The 17,149-nt window shown below is 47.2% G+C and overlaps 2 protein-coding genes across 7 annotated transcripts in view; one reads left to right on the top strand and one right to left on the bottom strand.

Moving 5' to 3' along the window:
* SPIDR (scaffold protein involved in DNA repair) overlaps positions 1-10,846 on the top strand; it is a 202,194-nt gene extending 191,348 nt beyond the window's left edge. For 4 of the 6 annotated variants that reach the window (XM_068671720.1, XM_068671718.1, XM_068671719.1 and 1 more), the window contains 4 exons: positions 4,580-4,673; positions 5,943-6,057; positions 6,576-6,629; positions 9,099-10,846. In XM_068671720.1, coding sequence (XP_068527821.1) covers positions 4,580-4,673; positions 5,943-6,057; positions 6,576-6,629; positions 9,099-9,227 — 392 coding nt within the window. In that variant the 3' untranslated portion in view covers positions 9,228-10,846. Of the gene's footprint in view, positions 1-2,722; positions 2,793-4,579; positions 4,674-5,942; positions 6,058-6,575; positions 6,630-9,098 lie in introns of those variants that run through there. The other 2 variants (XM_068671721.1, XR_011092958.1) reach the window with 2 other exon arrangements.
* Positions 10,639-12,403, bottom strand: CEBPD (CCAAT enhancer binding protein delta). Its single transcript, XM_068671723.1, has one exon. It carries the CDS (start codon positions 12,089-12,091, stop codon positions 11,039-11,041), a length of 1,053 nt encoding a protein of 350 aa, XP_068527824.1. The 5' UTR covers positions 12,092-12,403; the 3' UTR covers positions 10,639-11,038.
* Positions 12,404-17,149: the final 4,746 nt, after the last annotated feature.

The raw sequence follows: 17,149 nt of genomic DNA, 5'->3' as shown, positions 1-17,149 counted from the left end.
AAAAAAGTACAGTATTGCTGTAGATCATTGGGATATGTAAGTTCTTATGCTTCTTCCTGGGCTCCATTTGTCTTTTGCTGGCCAAGCTCTGCCTGGCTACTGCTCCCACCCAGAATAAAGGTTTGATGCACGGCCTGGTTTATTATATTCCTTCCTTCACCATCTTCTTTCAGGAGCCTTCTGTTCACACCAGCCTTGTTGGTATTGGCAACAGTAAGGTATACCAATATTTTTCAGGCAGGTGGAGAAGATTATGTCAGCCAGACTCTGAGCAGTAGGGGTTACTGTCTGAGTTCCCTGGAGCTCTGCTGCAATGGGGCAATTTAATATTTCACCATAGTCACCTAGCTTAACTTGGCCAATATTTGCTCACCAGCCACTTTGGATCATTGCTGTGTCTAATACTTTAGTCCTACCGCTAACCATGCAGAAACATTTCTTACAGTGTAATTTCTAATATTTCCTAACAGTGCAGAAAGATTTCATACAATGTATTTTATAACACTTTGTCCAGTCAGGTTCTTAAGCCCCCACAAATGCATAGTGCCTATAGGGAAAAGTCCTTAAAAGCCAGGTACTTTCAGCTTTTAAAATCAGTTTCCTCTCTTAATTTAACTCTTATGATTCCAGTAGCCCTTGTAGAAAATTCTTGATACTGTTTTACACTTACACGTCGAAGTATTCACCTGAACGTTTGAAAGAGGCTTGAAATAATAGCAAATAATGATTACAAATGAATCCTTCCAGCTATAAAGCAGTACACTGAAAAGTCAAATTTAAGCAACTTAAGGCTATTACTAAATGTAACTTCTCTTAGAGTACATCCACAGGTTAGTGATGCCTCTGTGATTGATATATGATCACCTTGCAGTGACAGTCTTGAACTCTGCATAACGAGAAACAAGCACAACTACAAGCACTGTAAGCCTCAGTCATTATGTATGTCCATCTCCCATTGATACTGTGAGTTACCTGAAGGATATTTCTGTCATTGAGTAGGAAATACTTTTTGGCCTTTTCTTTAACCTCTGCAGTAGTTATGCTAAGAGTTACCACTTCTCTGCTCTTGTTTATTGTAACTAGGCAGGGGAAGTGCCTGTCTGCTTTTGACCCATTGACAGTTTGTATATAAAGCAAAATTTGAGTCCTTTCCTTTTTCAGTAGAGCAAAGAAAATACACCTTTGTGATCCTGTGTGCAAACAAGTACTTTACTTACTTGGAGGATTTCATGTTACCTGGCCAGCCCCACTACACTTACATAAGAGGTGTCATGCTTTCCCTGATTTTTTTATTACAGATGTAAGAATGACAACAGGAGAAATTAATCCCACAGTCTTGTCTTGCTTAATATGAAATTTGCCTGGGGTAGCTGTTACCAGTATGTTCCCACAGCTTTGTACCAATGTAGAGTGTAACGTATCTTTATGTCTATGCTAGCTATATATAGGTTATAACCTCACTTTTTTGTGTAACTAAAATTATTTAATAACATTTAAGATATATATATGCTGTTTTGGAATTTGTTTAGCTACTGCCTACAAACAGTATTAGCACTGTTTTGTTGGTGGGAACATATTGATAGAGTAATCCATAGAAGAAAAATTAACTTCTCCAAAATTCGCTCACCACCAATCTCTCACCTAGAGAAAAACTCACAGAAATGTTAATCTGGCTTCCAGTGAGAAGCAAGATTACTTTGTTAATTGTTTTTCTTTGTGCCTTTCTTTCACTTGCCATACTTGTAGTCACCTACGTATTCTGTGTGTAGGCTTCTTCTCACCTAATGCTCAAAGGGGCTGCAAAGTCTTTCTCTACCCCTCCTTGAAGCATTGCCCTTCCCTGCTCTTTTGCCCTCATTGCTGCTCCTCCTGGCTCTCAGGAGGTTGGCAGTGTCCCTTCTCAGCCTTCACTAGCAAAACTTCCTGGTGATCAGTGGAATATCCCCTGCTGCAAACTGTCTGTATTTGTGTCAGTGTTCTGCTCAGTGAAGTCTCCCAGTCACACTTGGTCAAATCCTTCCTTCCCCACCAGAAAGGGCAACACTGTAATCCAAACAGAGCCGCCGAGCCTGTCAGAAGTCTTTCTTTCAGGGAGGTCTGATCATAGCACCTCTGGGATGCAGTATGTTGCTGGTCAGCAGACGAGTGAGAACCTGGGATTGCTTCCTCCTGGAAACTTTGTTCTTCTTTCAAAGATGAGTCTGTGTTTCTTACCTGTGAGCTCAGGGTTAATAATTTGTTTTCTCATCACTATTCATTGCAAAGTAATTTCTAACCTCTTTTTGCTGTATTGTAGGAGTCAGGATCACTCTAAATGTTGGCAGTTCATACTGCACAGAACTACTTCTCCTCCTAACCATACTTATGAGCAAATTCTACTTAGTTCATACCACATATGTTGTGCGGGAATATTACATGATTAATGATGTTTGCCTAGTGTATGATTCACATCCAGTGATTGAATTTTGACACTGCATGTTTTCATATTTAAGCCCTTACTCAGGTTTTTTTTTTTTGTTTCCCTTTTAACAGCCTGAACAAAATGGAGTAAATCATGTTACCTCGCTCTCTCTTTTGAGTTGAAATTTTTCCCTTCCTATCTATTAATCAGGGTAACTGATTGGCAAAAAATAATAATAACTATATTCATTTTTCAAACATTTCAACCAGAGTGTTACTTTAATCCCCCTTTGCATTCCTCACTCGAGACCTGTTTTTCCAGGTGTTGTCCTGATTGAGCTATTGTCAGTCTCTTAATGATGTCAGCCACAGCCCAGAAAAATAGAGTAGAGGTAAAAAACTAATTTTGGCTATGTGCATTTCCATTAAAAAAAAAAAAGGATCTCGGGAGAACATCCAAAATGTTTGTGAAAGTCAAGCAAAATCTAAAGTCTTGACAAAGATGTGCAACCGTTCAGCTGCTTAAACTTGAGCGATCACTGTGCATGCAGGATGCAAAAGGCTGTCACTGGATTATTAGATCTGTTGCTGTTTGGAGTTGTGTTTGTTCTGACTTCAGTGATCTCTGGTGGTTTCATGAGGGAATTCTGTTTTCATCAAAATAAAGCTCTCCCGTAGACCTAATCTCAGAATGATCCTGGTTCATCTTCAGATGTAATTCTGTTACTTGTGCACTGGCATTCCACAGTTGCAGTATAGCACAATACTGGGGGAAAAATTAAAAGGCTTAGAGAGAAACAGATCAGTTAGAAAAAGGTTTTTGTTTTTAATCAAAATAGTGACTTTTTTTATAAAAAAAAAAAAAAAAGAAAACATAGCCAGCAAAATTCTAGTTTTTTTCTTTTCCATGAGCAAAGAAAACATGCCTCTGTTGTGGCAGGAATCATTTACCTTGCAAATGCCAATAGAAACTCACAGGTTATAACAGGAACTGGAGAATCAAAATTATTTTTGTTACATCCCAAGGGGTTAAATACACAGAATTGCAGTGTAATCCACGGGAGGGGCGGAGAAAGAGAGAGAGAGAGAGAGAGATCGGGTTATAAATGTAATAGTTGAGAAGTTGGTTTCCTGATCTTCAGACTTGTTGTCCTTTGAATTCCCGGAGGAAAATATGGTTTAGTTGTTTACGTGTAGCTCCCTCCTTTCTGACAATCCTTGTCTCTGACAATCCTTGTCTCAGGAGAGTCAGGAAAGCTGAAGATTAAGACCCTGTTTCACAGACGTGTGAATGCTCCCTAGTCTCCAAGGGCTTATTTCATTGAACATATTACATAACTGCAAGGTTCTTGCTCAAAAGGAGCTGGAATTTTTAGTCCTTGCATCTTTTGTACCAGACTGAGAGTTTATTTTATGGTAAATTTGTTCTAAGAGCTGATCCACTACGTATAGTTCAAAATACTTTAAGTATTTTCTCCATAAACAATGCTAATTATTTCAGCATACCATTACCATAAGGCATAATACGGTCTTTAAAAGTCTTTACTGGCTTCTCATAAAACTCAGAATGTTTTTCTTGCCAAAAGAATCAAAGCCCCTTATAACAGTCCTAAGTGTCTTTGGCATTCCCTTCTTAGGCACACACTTAAACCAGTGGGCAAGATCTAATCTCTCTTAAATCAGTATAAATGAAGAATAACTGCATAGGTAATGGAATTTAACCTGCATCGTTGTCTTTGAAAGTGATTGTGTCTTCTAATTGGTTTGTGTTTCCTAAATATTGATATCAAACAATCTGGCCTGATGATTTTTCTAGCTACTTATTGCCAAGGACATATTGCAGGACCAATGAGACCAAAACAAACAAACAAACAAAACAAGCAAACAAAACAGAAAAGCAATAAAACCCCCAAACAGAACAAATGAGCCTGTTTGGAAAGTTAATCTTCAAATATCCACCTTTTGATATTTTTATAATGCCATGCTCTCATTCCTTGGTGGATGGATGTAGGAGAAGGGAATGAGACTGCTGGAGAAGCTGAGGCTTGCTCTGACCCCAAGAAAGGAAGAGTCTTATTCTTGAGATGAGAATATAAAAGGGTCAAACGTGACCCTTTTTTTGTGTGCCTTTGTTTGCTAGCTTGCATTTAGTATTTTAAAAGGATTTCATTTTCTGTAGGTACCATTGTCGGAGTTAACGAGAGCACTGCCTTCTCCTGGCCTACGTGTGACAGATGTGGCAATGGAAAGTTGGAACTGTATCCTCGGGACAGGTGAGAGTCAGGGTGCTCCTTAGGATTCCAGGTGTTCTGCAGATGTAGCCATAACAGCACTAGGTGATGCAATAATTCCTGCAGGCACAGACTGCACTTTGTTCCTTCCTAGAACTAAGACGTAGTATTTTTATTGCTGATGAACTGATAAAGCCAGCAAGGTTAGATTAATTTATTAAGAACGATACAAGAAGATATGAAATGGTTTGAATTTGCAGTCACCGTGTTTTTCCAAGCTAATTTTTTGCTTAAAAAAGGTTTCATACCCCTCTGCATTGTAATAGTAGTAGTTTTAATGAACACACCACATAAATCACAGGCCTGGCTTTAAGCTCCTTGAAAAGTAGCTTCTTGTGTACCAACATTCTTCTACCCAACGTTGTTACCCTGCATACCACTAATTCACCTCAGTTTTGTGCCGCACTGTGATCTGAGCTGTATTTTACATAAATGGAAAACGCAGACCAGTTAGAGCATAAAAAGAAGGAAAGGGGGTTCTTCCTGTTGGAAAAGCTTACAAACAGCATAAGGAGAAGCAGGGTGATTTCAATCCTGTTGAAACATACACCATTTTCCTAAATAGGAGAAGTTTTACTGCATATGGTCTGTTACGTATAACCTCAGGGGGGAAAGCTGAAAAAATAGCAACATAATTATTGTCCTATATTACACTATCATGCAGAAAACAAGGAGGTATGCCTGTACACATAGTAGTGTTGTTTGTGATTTTATTTTAGTATATTCTCAAGAACACTTTTGCTTTGTTTGGAGAACAATGTAGCATCAGCACTTATTTAAGACCGTATTCCAACAAGCCCTTATGGCTGTGCTTAATTTTCTGCATATGGCCTAAGTGTGTGCTGTAAATGTTGAGTGTCTGCTGAATGAGGGCCTAAACCAACAAGTCATTTAGGCCAAATCTATACCTTTTTTTTTCCCTGTCACCATAACTTTTAGAAGGTTATGAGATTAATATTTGATTGCATTGTCTATAAACTGCAACCTCCCCCCCATGTTGCTGAAAGTTATAAAAAGAAGATCCTTTTGCTAGAAGAGTTTAGGTCCTCCAAGAAAGTCACTCAGGTCCACCAACAGAGGAGAGCAATTCGCTGTTATCAGCTGAATCTCTGAACCAGGCTTTTCTACTACAAGTCTACTACCAGCAAAGCAGTTAGAGAATAAGCAAGTTGGTTTTTGTTTGTGTTTTGATTTTGTGATTGATAACTTTTCCGTTCTCTGTGTTTTTCCATCATTATTTGCATGCTTCAGAGGATTGCTGTATTGCAACCAGTGCTCTGAAGTTGTTGTTTCACCAGTTTTGAAAATGCAGTTGGAAGTCTTCTTGAGTTGTCCATCCCGATCTCAAAGTACAGTAAAAGTAAAGGTATGGCACGAAATGAACTAACATTTATTGAGTATAATGAGGCTAGATACGTAGACACATAGCTACTCTAAATTACACTTTTATAAACAGCTCTGTTACAAGAAAAAAAAAATATATATATATATACATATATATATATATATATATATATATATATGTAAGAGTACCCCATAATTTTACCTGGTGCTAGGCTTGTGTTTCATTGGACTGAGAATCCAATTCCCAGGCCTTGTTCAAGTAACACAGTCACTGAGTTCACCCCAGGGTTTCCAAAATGTCAAATGCATCAGGTCCAATTGAAGAGCTTTGCTGGGTTGGGCCTTTGGGAAACTTTCAGGCTCCCATCCTGAGCATCGTTTGTCTCACCTCTCCTCTTATTTTTTTGTCTGGAGAAACAAAACCATGCTATTGAAATCATTAATCTTTGTTTAATGTAACTGTTTGAATCTGCAAACACAGTGTCTTCCTATAGGTAAGATTTTTGTCATGAACAAAACCTGTTAATTTTCCCATTCCAGCTGCTGCAAAGAACAATCTCTTCTCTCCTGAAGTCCGCTGCCAGTGAGGATGGGGTACGTATAACAGGTGTTGATGAAAGAGAGTTTAACTGCGTAACTTACTATAGAGGCAGAGTCCAGGAGGTGCTGTGAATTGGGCGAGAAGGTATTGGTGCCACAGAAATGGCAGGGTCGTCTGACAACCCCTCACATTGGGCTCTTGCCAACACGTGGTCAGGTCAGGCACAACTTTGGCAGGATCCTGAAAACCTCTGAGGATGGAGACTCCACCACCTTTCCAGGCAGCTCTTTTCAGATCCACAAGAGGAGCTATAGGAGATTTCACTGGAAATATAGATATTTTCTCGTGTGCAGCCTGGGACTGAGTGGATTTGAAGCGTGTTAGTGTGCTCCCAGCAGAGAAGAGGGGTGCCACTGACGGGATGTACACACAGCATTAGCTCAGACATGGATCTGCAGAGCTATCTGCAAACAGCAGTGTGTCCAGACGTTCAGAGCCAGTATGGGCAGTGCTAGGCTTTACTCCGTTTTCTGGCTGAAAATCCAAAGGCAGCAAGGACGCAGTCCAAGCATGCTACTTTTCCCGGCTTCTAAACCCTATAAAGCACAGCCGCTTTCTAACAGCACAAGTATGAAATTACTGGCAGGTGGTAATACTAGAAAAAAGAAATGCAAAATGCATGCAAAGTAACACTTTGCAATTGGGATCTGTATACATGAAATGCACGGGGCTCCGTGGGCTAAAGTACAGTTTATGTAATCGCGAAGTAGTTACTCCTCCAGTCGGAGCTATCAGCAGGGCCCTGACATTTGGCACAGTGACCCAGATTTATCACAGGTAAGCGAGGCACCGAGGGCAGGTGCGGGGCTGTCATTGGCTGCCAGGTGATCAGTAGAGGAGGAGCGGCGCCTTCAGAAAGGGGGCAAGCCTGGTAGGAGCTGGAGATCCCCCCTCTGTTTCGGTGGAAAGGGGGTACAAAGGTCTGCTCCTCTAATTAATCATCCTCGTTAAATGTCTTCAGCTAGGTGACATGTATTGGGGTCGTTTTGCTTTCTCTCTGTTACACGGTCTCCTGGTACTTTGCAATTACATCCCCGGTGGTTTTAATGTGATTTATGGATAATATTTAACGTGGAAGTTCCTTGGAAATTCTTACGCACGAGGGTGTATATTTCATTTAAGCAAAGAGATATGAGAAATTTCCAAAATACATTTGCTCTTCTAATCGCAGTCAAGTCTAGCTCTTCTAGAGGATGTGTCTGGTTTGTCCAGGCTGACAAAACATAATTCTTTTTCTATTTATTAGCATTCAGACAACCTCTTTGTCACGTTTCAGTTTTTATAATGCAATCTAGAAGATTGGCACCTTACAAACAAACTGGTGGTGGTGTTTCTTTTCCTAGCTGAAACACAGGGATAGTTTTTTTCCTTTTTTTTCATAAGCATTTCCATCTCAGAACTGCTGCGTTTTAAAAAGAAGCATGTCTCCACACAGCTTAATCACAAGAAACACCACTTCAGTTGTTGTTGTTCTGTTTGTTTATTTGTTTGGTGTTTTTTTTTGGCCAGTGCTGCTGAAGTTTCTAAGGGTGTAGTCTCCTAATGACTTCTTTTGGCAGTGAGGTTGGTTTTAGCCGCCCCTGGCCGCTTGTTCCTACCTTGTGGCAGCGCTGCAGTCGGACCAATGTGGCTGGTTGTGCAGCTGCACGGCGAGTCGGACTGCAGAACTGGTCTGGGATAAAAATAATCCGGGGGGGAAAAAAAGAGGTATTTGTACCTTGAATCAGGCAGCAGATGTGGTCACCGCATATGGTCAGAGGCTGGTCCTAGGTAAGTATCGTGGATGGAAGAAATTCAGGTGAAGCTGCTCCGAGGGACCCTCTCAAGCCAGGTGCCTGCAGTCAGTGTCACCAGTTCTTGTGTTATCGTGCTCTCTGTCATCTGAGAGCGGTCACCCCAGCCCCGCAACCCCTTCCCCACACAGATCACAGCAGGACAGGTAACCTGCCCCTCCGCTCGCTAACTAGGGGAGCCGTGTAGGTGCACATGATTGCAAGCGAGGCACGACGCGGTGTAAAATGCAATGCAAAGTTAAAGCAGGGAGGGGATGGACAGTAGAAGGGTATGGAATATTTTTCCTTCAGTGGGTCTGTTGGCTAAGGTAATCAGGACACGCTGTGTATGTGCACATGCCCATGGTGTGCGAAATCCCACCAGTGTAAGAAAGCACTAAAGGTTTACACTTCAGCAAGACAGAGTTGAAGCTTGCAGTAGCTTTTTTTTTTTAAACAAGTTTTTGAAAGCCTGGTAGAGAAGTGGCACTTTACACAGGAGCGAGAGCTAATTATCCCGAGTGCAGTGTGTTCATTCCTTCCATCAGTCCTAACGCCACTTTCCGAGTGCTTGAAAAAAAATTGTCTATTGGAAGAGGACCTCGCACCCTGCGTCTTCTGAGCCGAGCGCTGCTCAGAACAGAATGTACGGGACTGTTTGTTTTAATCAACATGCTTTTATCACTCCAGAGCTATGAGGTGAGGAGCGTGCTGGGAAAGGAGGTGGGGTTGCTGTGCTGCTACGTCCACTCCGCGAGCAGCCAGCCGAACTGCGTTGGACTGGAGGAAATTGCTCTTCTGGAAGCTGTAAGAAACTGAACTGGACTGAACTGCAGTCAGCTACTACGGTATCTGTGGACTTTGTGATGTGGTTATCTGTTAACTGTTGCCACAGATAATGTGTAATGGGAGTGCGATAAGTATTCAGATAGTTTATTAAAACTGTGATTTACAACACACAGTGTGCTAACACTGAGAAATGTATTTATAAAAAATCTGTTCGGCTTTCCGAACTCGTCCTTTTCTGATCGGTTCAGATTTTGAGGCCGCGGTTCTTCGTTCTGTTTTTTATTTCGGAGTGTGAAAGGTCTTGCTCTGGAATTTCAAACAGTTGTGATTTTTATTTTTGTTTTATAATGCTGTATTTATTATGTCGATGGAAATTATTTTACTGATGTTTTGAAATGAACACCTTCCTGCACGCAGCGAGCGCCGATGTAAGCCGAGGGTTTCACCGGCAGATTCCCGAAGTGCTGCCCGCCCGCCTGCCACGGTGCCTTCGCTAATTGTAAATTGTAGTGTTTGTTATCAGCTTGCAATAAATGTTACAGAGATTTGAACAAGGCGTACTGTAAAGCATCAAGCATAAAAAGTTAATGTTTCACAGCCGATTGCCACCTAAGCATGGAAGTACCACCTTATCTGTAGCTTCCCACACAGCGGGTGTTTCATTGTACGGTTTCTGTTACGTGTAAAGAGTAAAGTGCTCTGTCGGCCACACCACTGTCCTCACCCTGACCGTATGGAGAGGCCGATCACAGGTCTGACCGTCCCGTCAGACAACACCAAAGTCTTCCCATGCGGTCGCCGTTTGAGAAGCGATATGAGAACTGATGTGAGAGCTCAGGCTGAGATTAGGGATTTTTTTCATCCCGTTCCGTGGTAATTTACAAAAATCTCCCGGGTCAGAGGATGAGGAGTGAACGGTTTTGTGCAGGTCCCAGCAGGAGAGGAACAGCAACCTGGCTGGTTCCTATGGCCAGGGGTGGAAAACCTGGCTGGTGCACACAGCGGATGCTAAAGGAAGGGCCAAGTTTTGAGCCCCTTTTTTTTCCAAGCCCTCTTTGTTTCTTTCCCCAGCCTTCTCCAGGCCTCCCAGCCCTTTACCTGCCTCCCCACCGGGCCGAGGAGCACCAGGCCAGGCCAGTGCCACCCAAGGGACCGTCCCCGCCGCCCTCCCCGCTGTCCCCCCGCCCGCAGGACACACGGCAGACGAGAGCAGACTTGGTTTCAAACGCTTTTTTTTTTGTTTCGTTTTATTATTATTATTCTTAGAAATGCTGTAAAAATTGATATAAAAGGTTGGGCATGCTCAGTCTTTGTCATCCTACCGTCTAAAATACATGAGGGCTTTGAATCATGTTAACAGATGTACCATAGCTGCATCAGGACGAGTAAAATGTAGAAAAGACAACAAAACTACCATTACAAAAATAATTTAAGGGGAAAAAGGGGAAAAAAAAAAAAAGGCGTTTAGCTTTCTTCTCCTTTTTTTTTTTTTTGAAGGGTAGGGTGGGTGGGTTTTTGGTTTGGGTTTGTTTTTTTTTTGTTTTTTTTTCTTTTTTGGTTTGAGTTTTTCGCGGTGAAAGACCCAGGCATCGCCCCGCATCGCCGCGGCACTCGGGAAGCGGCCGCGCACCGGCGGGGGCTCCACCGCGGCCGCTCCTTCCTCCTCCTCCTCCTCCTCCTCCTCCTCTTCCTCTTCGTCCTCCTCGCCCGGCCCGGGGCTGCGCGGCCCCGCGGCTCGTCCCCGCGGCCCCTGAGGTATGTGTGCATCCAGCCACGGCCCCGTGGCGCCGTCCCTGCGGTCCCCCCGGGCTCTCTCCCCCCCCAACTCCCCCAAAATCCTGTTACCGGCAGTCGGTGCCCGCGGCGGGCTGCAGGAAGGAGGCGCCGGGCAGCTGCTTGAAGAAGTGCCTGAGGCTGGTCAAGTCCCGGGTGAGCTGCTCGATCTTCTTGTGCAGCTTCTCGTTCTCGGCCGACAGCTCCAGCAGCTTCTGCTGCATCTCCTGGTTGCGCCGCTTCGCCTTGTCGCGGCTCTTGCGCACGGCGATGTTGTTGCGCTCCCGGCGCTGCCGGTACTCGGGGCTAAACCTGTCCACGCACTTCTTGCCCCCCCGCTCCTTGCCCCCGGCCGTCGGAGGAGCCGGAGCCCCCCCGGGTCCAGGGCCGGCGGAGGAGGGCAGGGGGGCGCCGGGGGGAGCCGGGGAGCGGGTGCTGCAGCTGGACGGGGAGCTGCTGCCCGGCGGCTCGGGGGAGGTGGGCGGCGTGGGCTGCCCGCTCAGGTTCATGATGGTCTGGGCGCAGGTGGCGATCTGCGAGGGCAGCAGCGACGAGGAGAGGTCGCTGTCGCTCCAGTCCGGCTCCTGCTTCAGGGCGCCGCGGGAGGACGACGACGACGACGACGACGACGAGGAGGAGGAGGAGGCGGCCGAGGAGGAGGAGGAGGAGGACGAGGAGGAGGAGGCGGAGGAGGCGGCGCGGGGCTCGGCGCCCAGCAGGGAGCCGACGGCGGCGCCCAGGTCCTTGGCGGGCAGGTACTCGCCGTAATCCCCGCCCCGCTCGGGCTTGTGGTTGCTGTTGAAGAGGTCGGCGAAGAGCTCGTCGTTGCACAGCTCCAGGTTGGGCACGGCCGACATGGAGTCGATGTAGGAGCTGAAGTCGATGGCGCTCTCGTCCTCGTACATGGCCGGCGCGGCGGCGCTCAGCTCGGCCAGGTTGGAGCCGCTGCCCCCGGGGCCGCCGCCGGCCTCGTCGCCGCTCATCCCGCGGCCGCCCGGCTTGCAGGCGGCTCCCGGCCCGCCGCCGCTGCCCACCTTGGCGTCGTAGAAGTTGGCCGGCTCCAGGCACCAGCTCCTATAGCATGCCGGCGAGTCCAGGCTGTAGAGGGCGGCGGCGCTCATGGGCGAGCGGTTCGCGGCGCCGCAAGGACGCGGCCAGGGGGCTCCGGGACGGGGGCACCACCCGCTGCTGCTGCGCGCCGCCCGCAGCTCCAGCCTCCGCAGGTGGCTGCTGCTGCTGCTGGTACTAGTGCTGGTACTAGTGCTGCTGCTGCTGCTAGGGCTGCTGCTGCTGCTGCTCCTGCTGCCCCGGCTTCGCCTCGCCTCCCGGGGGCCGGGCGCTGCTCCCCTTGCGGGCGGCTGCTGCGAGGCTGGACGGCGGCTGGAGGCCGGCGGGGGCAGCGCGTCGCGGGACCTGGGAGCGCAGCCGCCCGCTCGGTCCCTTCTTATACGGAGCCGGCCCCGCCTCCTGCCCCAGTGACGGGGAGCGGGTGTTCCCGGCACCCCCGGGGACCCGGGGGCGGGAGCGGGTGGGGTGCGGAGGCCGGGCTCCGCCGCTGCCCCGCCGGGAGGGGCAGGCTCGGCTCGGCCCGTCCCGTCCCGTCCCGTCCCGTCCCGTCCCCTCCTGCCCCCCCCCGGGGTGCGCGCAGGCAGGCGGAGAGGCGCTGCCCCCCTTCAGCCCTTCCTCCTTGGCGGCACCTGCCCGGCGACCCTTAACAAATATATATTTAAATATCTAAATTTACATTAAATTAGAAACCCCCGAGCCCTCCTGCTCGGGCAGGTGAGGCGGCACCGCTGTGTCCCCCCCCCTCTCTTTTCTCCCCAGCCCCTATCTCCTGTTTGCTTCCCCCGGCGGGGTGCGGAGCGCTGCCACCTCGTGGCCCCGGGGGGACGGGGGCAGGTTGGAAGGGGACCCCCGGCGCCTGCCCCCTCCCCGCATCGCCCCGTCCCCCCCCCCGGGGCCACGACATCCCCTGTTCCCTGCCCGAAATCCCGCAGGCTCGGCTCCTGCCCGCCCCACGCGAGCCCCGCTGCGCTCCCCAGCACCCAGGCGCCCTCCTGAGGCACCGCGGGGGCTGTCACCAACCCAAAGAAAAAAAAAACTTTCGGAAGCTCTCTTTTTAGGTTTATTTAGTTATGCCGCTGTTTGCCAAAGCGTGAGTATATTGGCAATATATACTGCTAGCCATAGCCATATAGCCATATATTGGCTATAAATAGCTGGGACAGGACTGCTGTACACTCGCCGTCTAGCTGTAAACTCCTCGGGCAAAGACTTGGGAGAGCAGCTTTAAGTGTGCCCCGTCTGGCAGGTGAGGTTTGGCAGGGAGAGGCTCTGCTTTTCCGGCAAGAACAGCACTGCCATTAAGTGCACAGGAACACCGGGCTTTGCTCTTCGGGGGCTTGATCATGCAGCCTTCATCCAGGTGAGCATTAGGCACTGAATTTGACAACTTGACAGTGACAAGAAATAGATTTTTTTTTTTTTCAAGACAATTCTCTTTGTCCACATCAAAAAACAATATGCCCAAACACCCAAATCCAGTTCTGTGTGTTGTTATACCCTGTCCCATCCACACACACACCCAGCACTGGGGTATATCGATGCTGCATGACTCCTGGCGCAGACCACCCCAGCTGGAAGCCAAGCTGGTTGTGTTTGTTGCTGAGCCCACCTGACAAGAGCAGCCCTCAGCACAGCTTTGTGTGGTTCATGGTGTGAAGCACTGGGGTTTCAGCACACCTGCAGCAAAGCACCCAGGAGCACGTAAGTCAGTGATACTTGCTGCTCACCAAAATGAAGGACTTCAGTCCAGGTGGCTTTTGAAGAGCTCCAAGGAGGAGCTCCGCAGCCTCGCTGGGCAAGCTGTGCCATTGCTCCATCACCTGCACATAAAGCAGTGCTACCTGCTGGCAGAGCTTCGCCTCATGCACCAAGGCACCCGTGAGCCTCCTTAGCAGCGAGGGCACGGCGCTGGCTCATGTTCAGCTCTCACGGGCAGAGAAGCAGCCGCAAGAACTTGAATCCCTCACCCGGACTGCCGAGTACCTGAGCCACCAAATCCTTGCTTCTCTCCAGGGTTCGGTAAGTTTTAAGGATCAGTAAGAAACATTTTAAGCCTCTGAAATTCAGAAAGTTTTCTGTAAAACCTGTTTAAAGTTCCTGCTCGAGCAAAGAGGAGCATTTAAACCTGGAAAGAAAGGACAAGAAGCTTTTCTCCAAGAGGTGTTGGAGAGAAAAAAAATAATACTTCACTCTGGAGTGCCCAGCTTGAATCCCAGGAGGCTGAGCCCTTGAGGGGGCAGGGATTAAAATCACTGAAATAAAGAAGGGGGCAGACTGCAGGGAAGGAGAGGAACCAGGGCAAGGCTTCAGCCTTGCTTTCATCCTCCCTGTCCTTCTCACCGTGCTCTCTGGCAGCCCCGTGAGACATGCAGGACCTGCGCCAGGGGGAGCAGGAGCCGGGCGAGGCTGGGCCCATGGCGGCCTTGCGGTGAGGCAGCAAGGCCGCAGCAGCAGCGGGGCAGTGTGAGGGGCTCAGCCTCGCGGGAGATCACACACGGGTGTTTGGAGCACAGGCTGTGAGCCAGGAAGAGCCAAGGGAATGGCACACACAGGCAGGGAGGTGCAAATTGCTCAGGGAGAGGCAAAAAACTGCCAATACGTTCCCAGGGATGGGGCAGGACCAAAGGCCGGCCTCCTTGTGCTCTCACACTCTTCTGTGAACCCTTAGAATCACAGAATCATAAAGGTTGTAAAAGACCTCCAAGATCATCAGGTCCAACCACCAATGTCACCCACTAAACCATGTCCCTAAGCACCACGTCCAACCTTTCCTTAAACACCCCCAGGGACAGTGACACCACCACCTCCCTGGGCAACCCGTCCCAATGCCTGACTGCTCTTCCTGAGAAGAAATGTCTCCTCATTTCCAAACTGAACTTCCCTGATACCAGGCTTGCATTGGTTCCAACAGGGATGTCACACAACCAAATTTGCAGCTATGGCTTCTGCCTAACCAAATGAAATCTTCCAGTGTCGCACGTTGTGAGTGCAATAGACACACACACCACTTACCCTCCCCTCCCCTGTCCCACCAAACAGGACAGAAAACCAAACCAACTAAACAATGGTGGCCAACATGCCACCATTTTGCGTTAAGTGCCATTTCTTGCAAGCTGTGTAGCTTAAAAATGAATTCCTTAAACCTTGAGGCATTTACAAATTAGATGTACAGTGTTAAAGAAATGGCTCAACACACTCTCATTCGTGGGTCAATGCTTGGTGGTTGTGGGGAAGAGTTTTAAGCAGTGGTAATAAATCCCTGTTTTAACTCCTTGGTTTTGAAAAATGTGGGTAGAAGAGAAGTTTCTTCAAGTGTAGAACATCGCTTCCCTAACTCCAGGAAGCGGCTGACCAAGCCCTTTGCTACAAGGACATAGGAGATGCAGGAATCTCCTTTTTCCATGGCTGAAGAGAAGCCCAAGGAGTTTTTACTTGTGGAGATGTTGTAGGCTCCTTCCCATACCCAAAAGCACATTGGTGCTATACCAAAGCTCAGCCACAAATACCCCAAGCTAACCTTTAAATTGAGGGGCTGTGGTGGGGACTACAGAAAATCACAAGGATGACAAGCAGCATACATGAATTTATTTTTCATCTAAGAAATGACACTGCAGGCTGCTGCAGGTTGCAGCTAGAGTTTTCCTATGTGTTCAGCAGTATGATGTTTAATTAGAGAGAAATAAGACTGACAGGGATGGTGATGACTAGCTTAAACAGGATTACTACTCAGTACACTTAAAAAAACCTACTAAGAATAGATGCTAATGGTTTATATAGCCTTTTAGATGCAATTAATGATTTCCCAGATACAGTCCACATCTGTTTATTTAATCCAGGAAAGAAGTAGCCTACCATACCTGTAGATAGTTGCAAAGTTTAGTTTTGCATCATGAGACCTGACGCTGTCTCTGACTTTGAGCCACGTATTATCCTATTTCTTTCTGGAAACTGAACAAAACCACCCCATAAAGCACGCAGCCCAGCAACTTGAGGTTTTCCTTATGTCAGTACTGTCCTTGCTGGTTCACAGGTTGGCTTTAGCCCTTCCCTTTAACTTCTGTATTTTATTTAGAGCACTCAAATGGGGAAGGCAGGTGCAATTTACATATGTTGGAAGTTATTTTCAGACTTATTTAGCTGCACGGAGAAAGCCTGGTCTTTTACTCCTCCATTAGGGTAATTGCACTTACTTTGCATGGGAATGGTTTCTGCTGGTGAAGAGGCAGCGGTATGACGCTGACATTGCTCCGGAGCTGCTTTGTGAAGATGACAAATACATCACTAAAAAGAGTGAAGTAGCTGTGGCTTTCAAATTACACCACTTACTTTAGGGCCAAAACCAACCTTTTAACTATTTTGAGATTTTTATTTCTTAAGTGTTGTAGGAATGTTCTAAGCTTTCTGTGTTGTCAGGGCTACTATCACCTAGCAGTTGAGGCTTGCTGCCTGGCCCAAGAACCTCTGGATGCTGACAGGAGGGAGAGGAGGGGAGGAGAGGGATGTGGGTTCACTACAGCCTCTCTTACCTGGAAGAACAGGGCTGTGCCCCTGCTCCACCCTGCTCTACACTCCAGCTCAGGGCACCTCCACCAGCTTTGGATCAAGCCCTGCTGAGCAGCATGGGCTAGGGAAGCAGAGAAGTTGTGCTGCCGAAGGTATCAAAAGTCATTACACGAAGAGCCTCGTTAAACTATAAACCTGAACTTTGTCCTCCATGGTACGGGTCAAAGTACCTAGTAAATATCTAAGGTATGTGCCAAAAGTGCAATTTAACACCTCGTATGATCAGCCACTTCATTTCTAAATGTCCCTTCGCCTTTTCATGTAGCTTTTTATTGTGCTTTAACTTTCTCATATTTGCAGTGACACCGAGAAACCCAGGCTGCCTCAGAGAGCCAATCGTTAGTCATAATGCCACCTGCTTTATTGGTGCCAGAGATGAAAAGAACTAAATGCACCGAGACGCAGGACGCATGCACATGTATATAAAAATAACTATATTGCACACCTATGGAAAAAAAACCCGTCTGCTCATCATCACCTGCATAAATGGGTAAATTTTGGTGTTTTCGGTGACTAAAGTGCCCTAAATCAACTTTAAGAGCAAGCAG

The sequence above is a fragment of the Anas acuta genome, chromosome 2 (assembly GCF_963932015.1).
Source record: "Anas acuta chromosome 2, bAnaAcu1.1, whole genome shotgun sequence".
NCBI classification, from domain to species: Eukaryota; Metazoa; Chordata; class Aves; order Anseriformes; family Anatidae; genus Anas; species Anas acuta.
The sequence above is the reverse complement of the archived record's forward strand: the minus strand, read 5'-3'. Positions and strand labels throughout refer to the sequence as shown.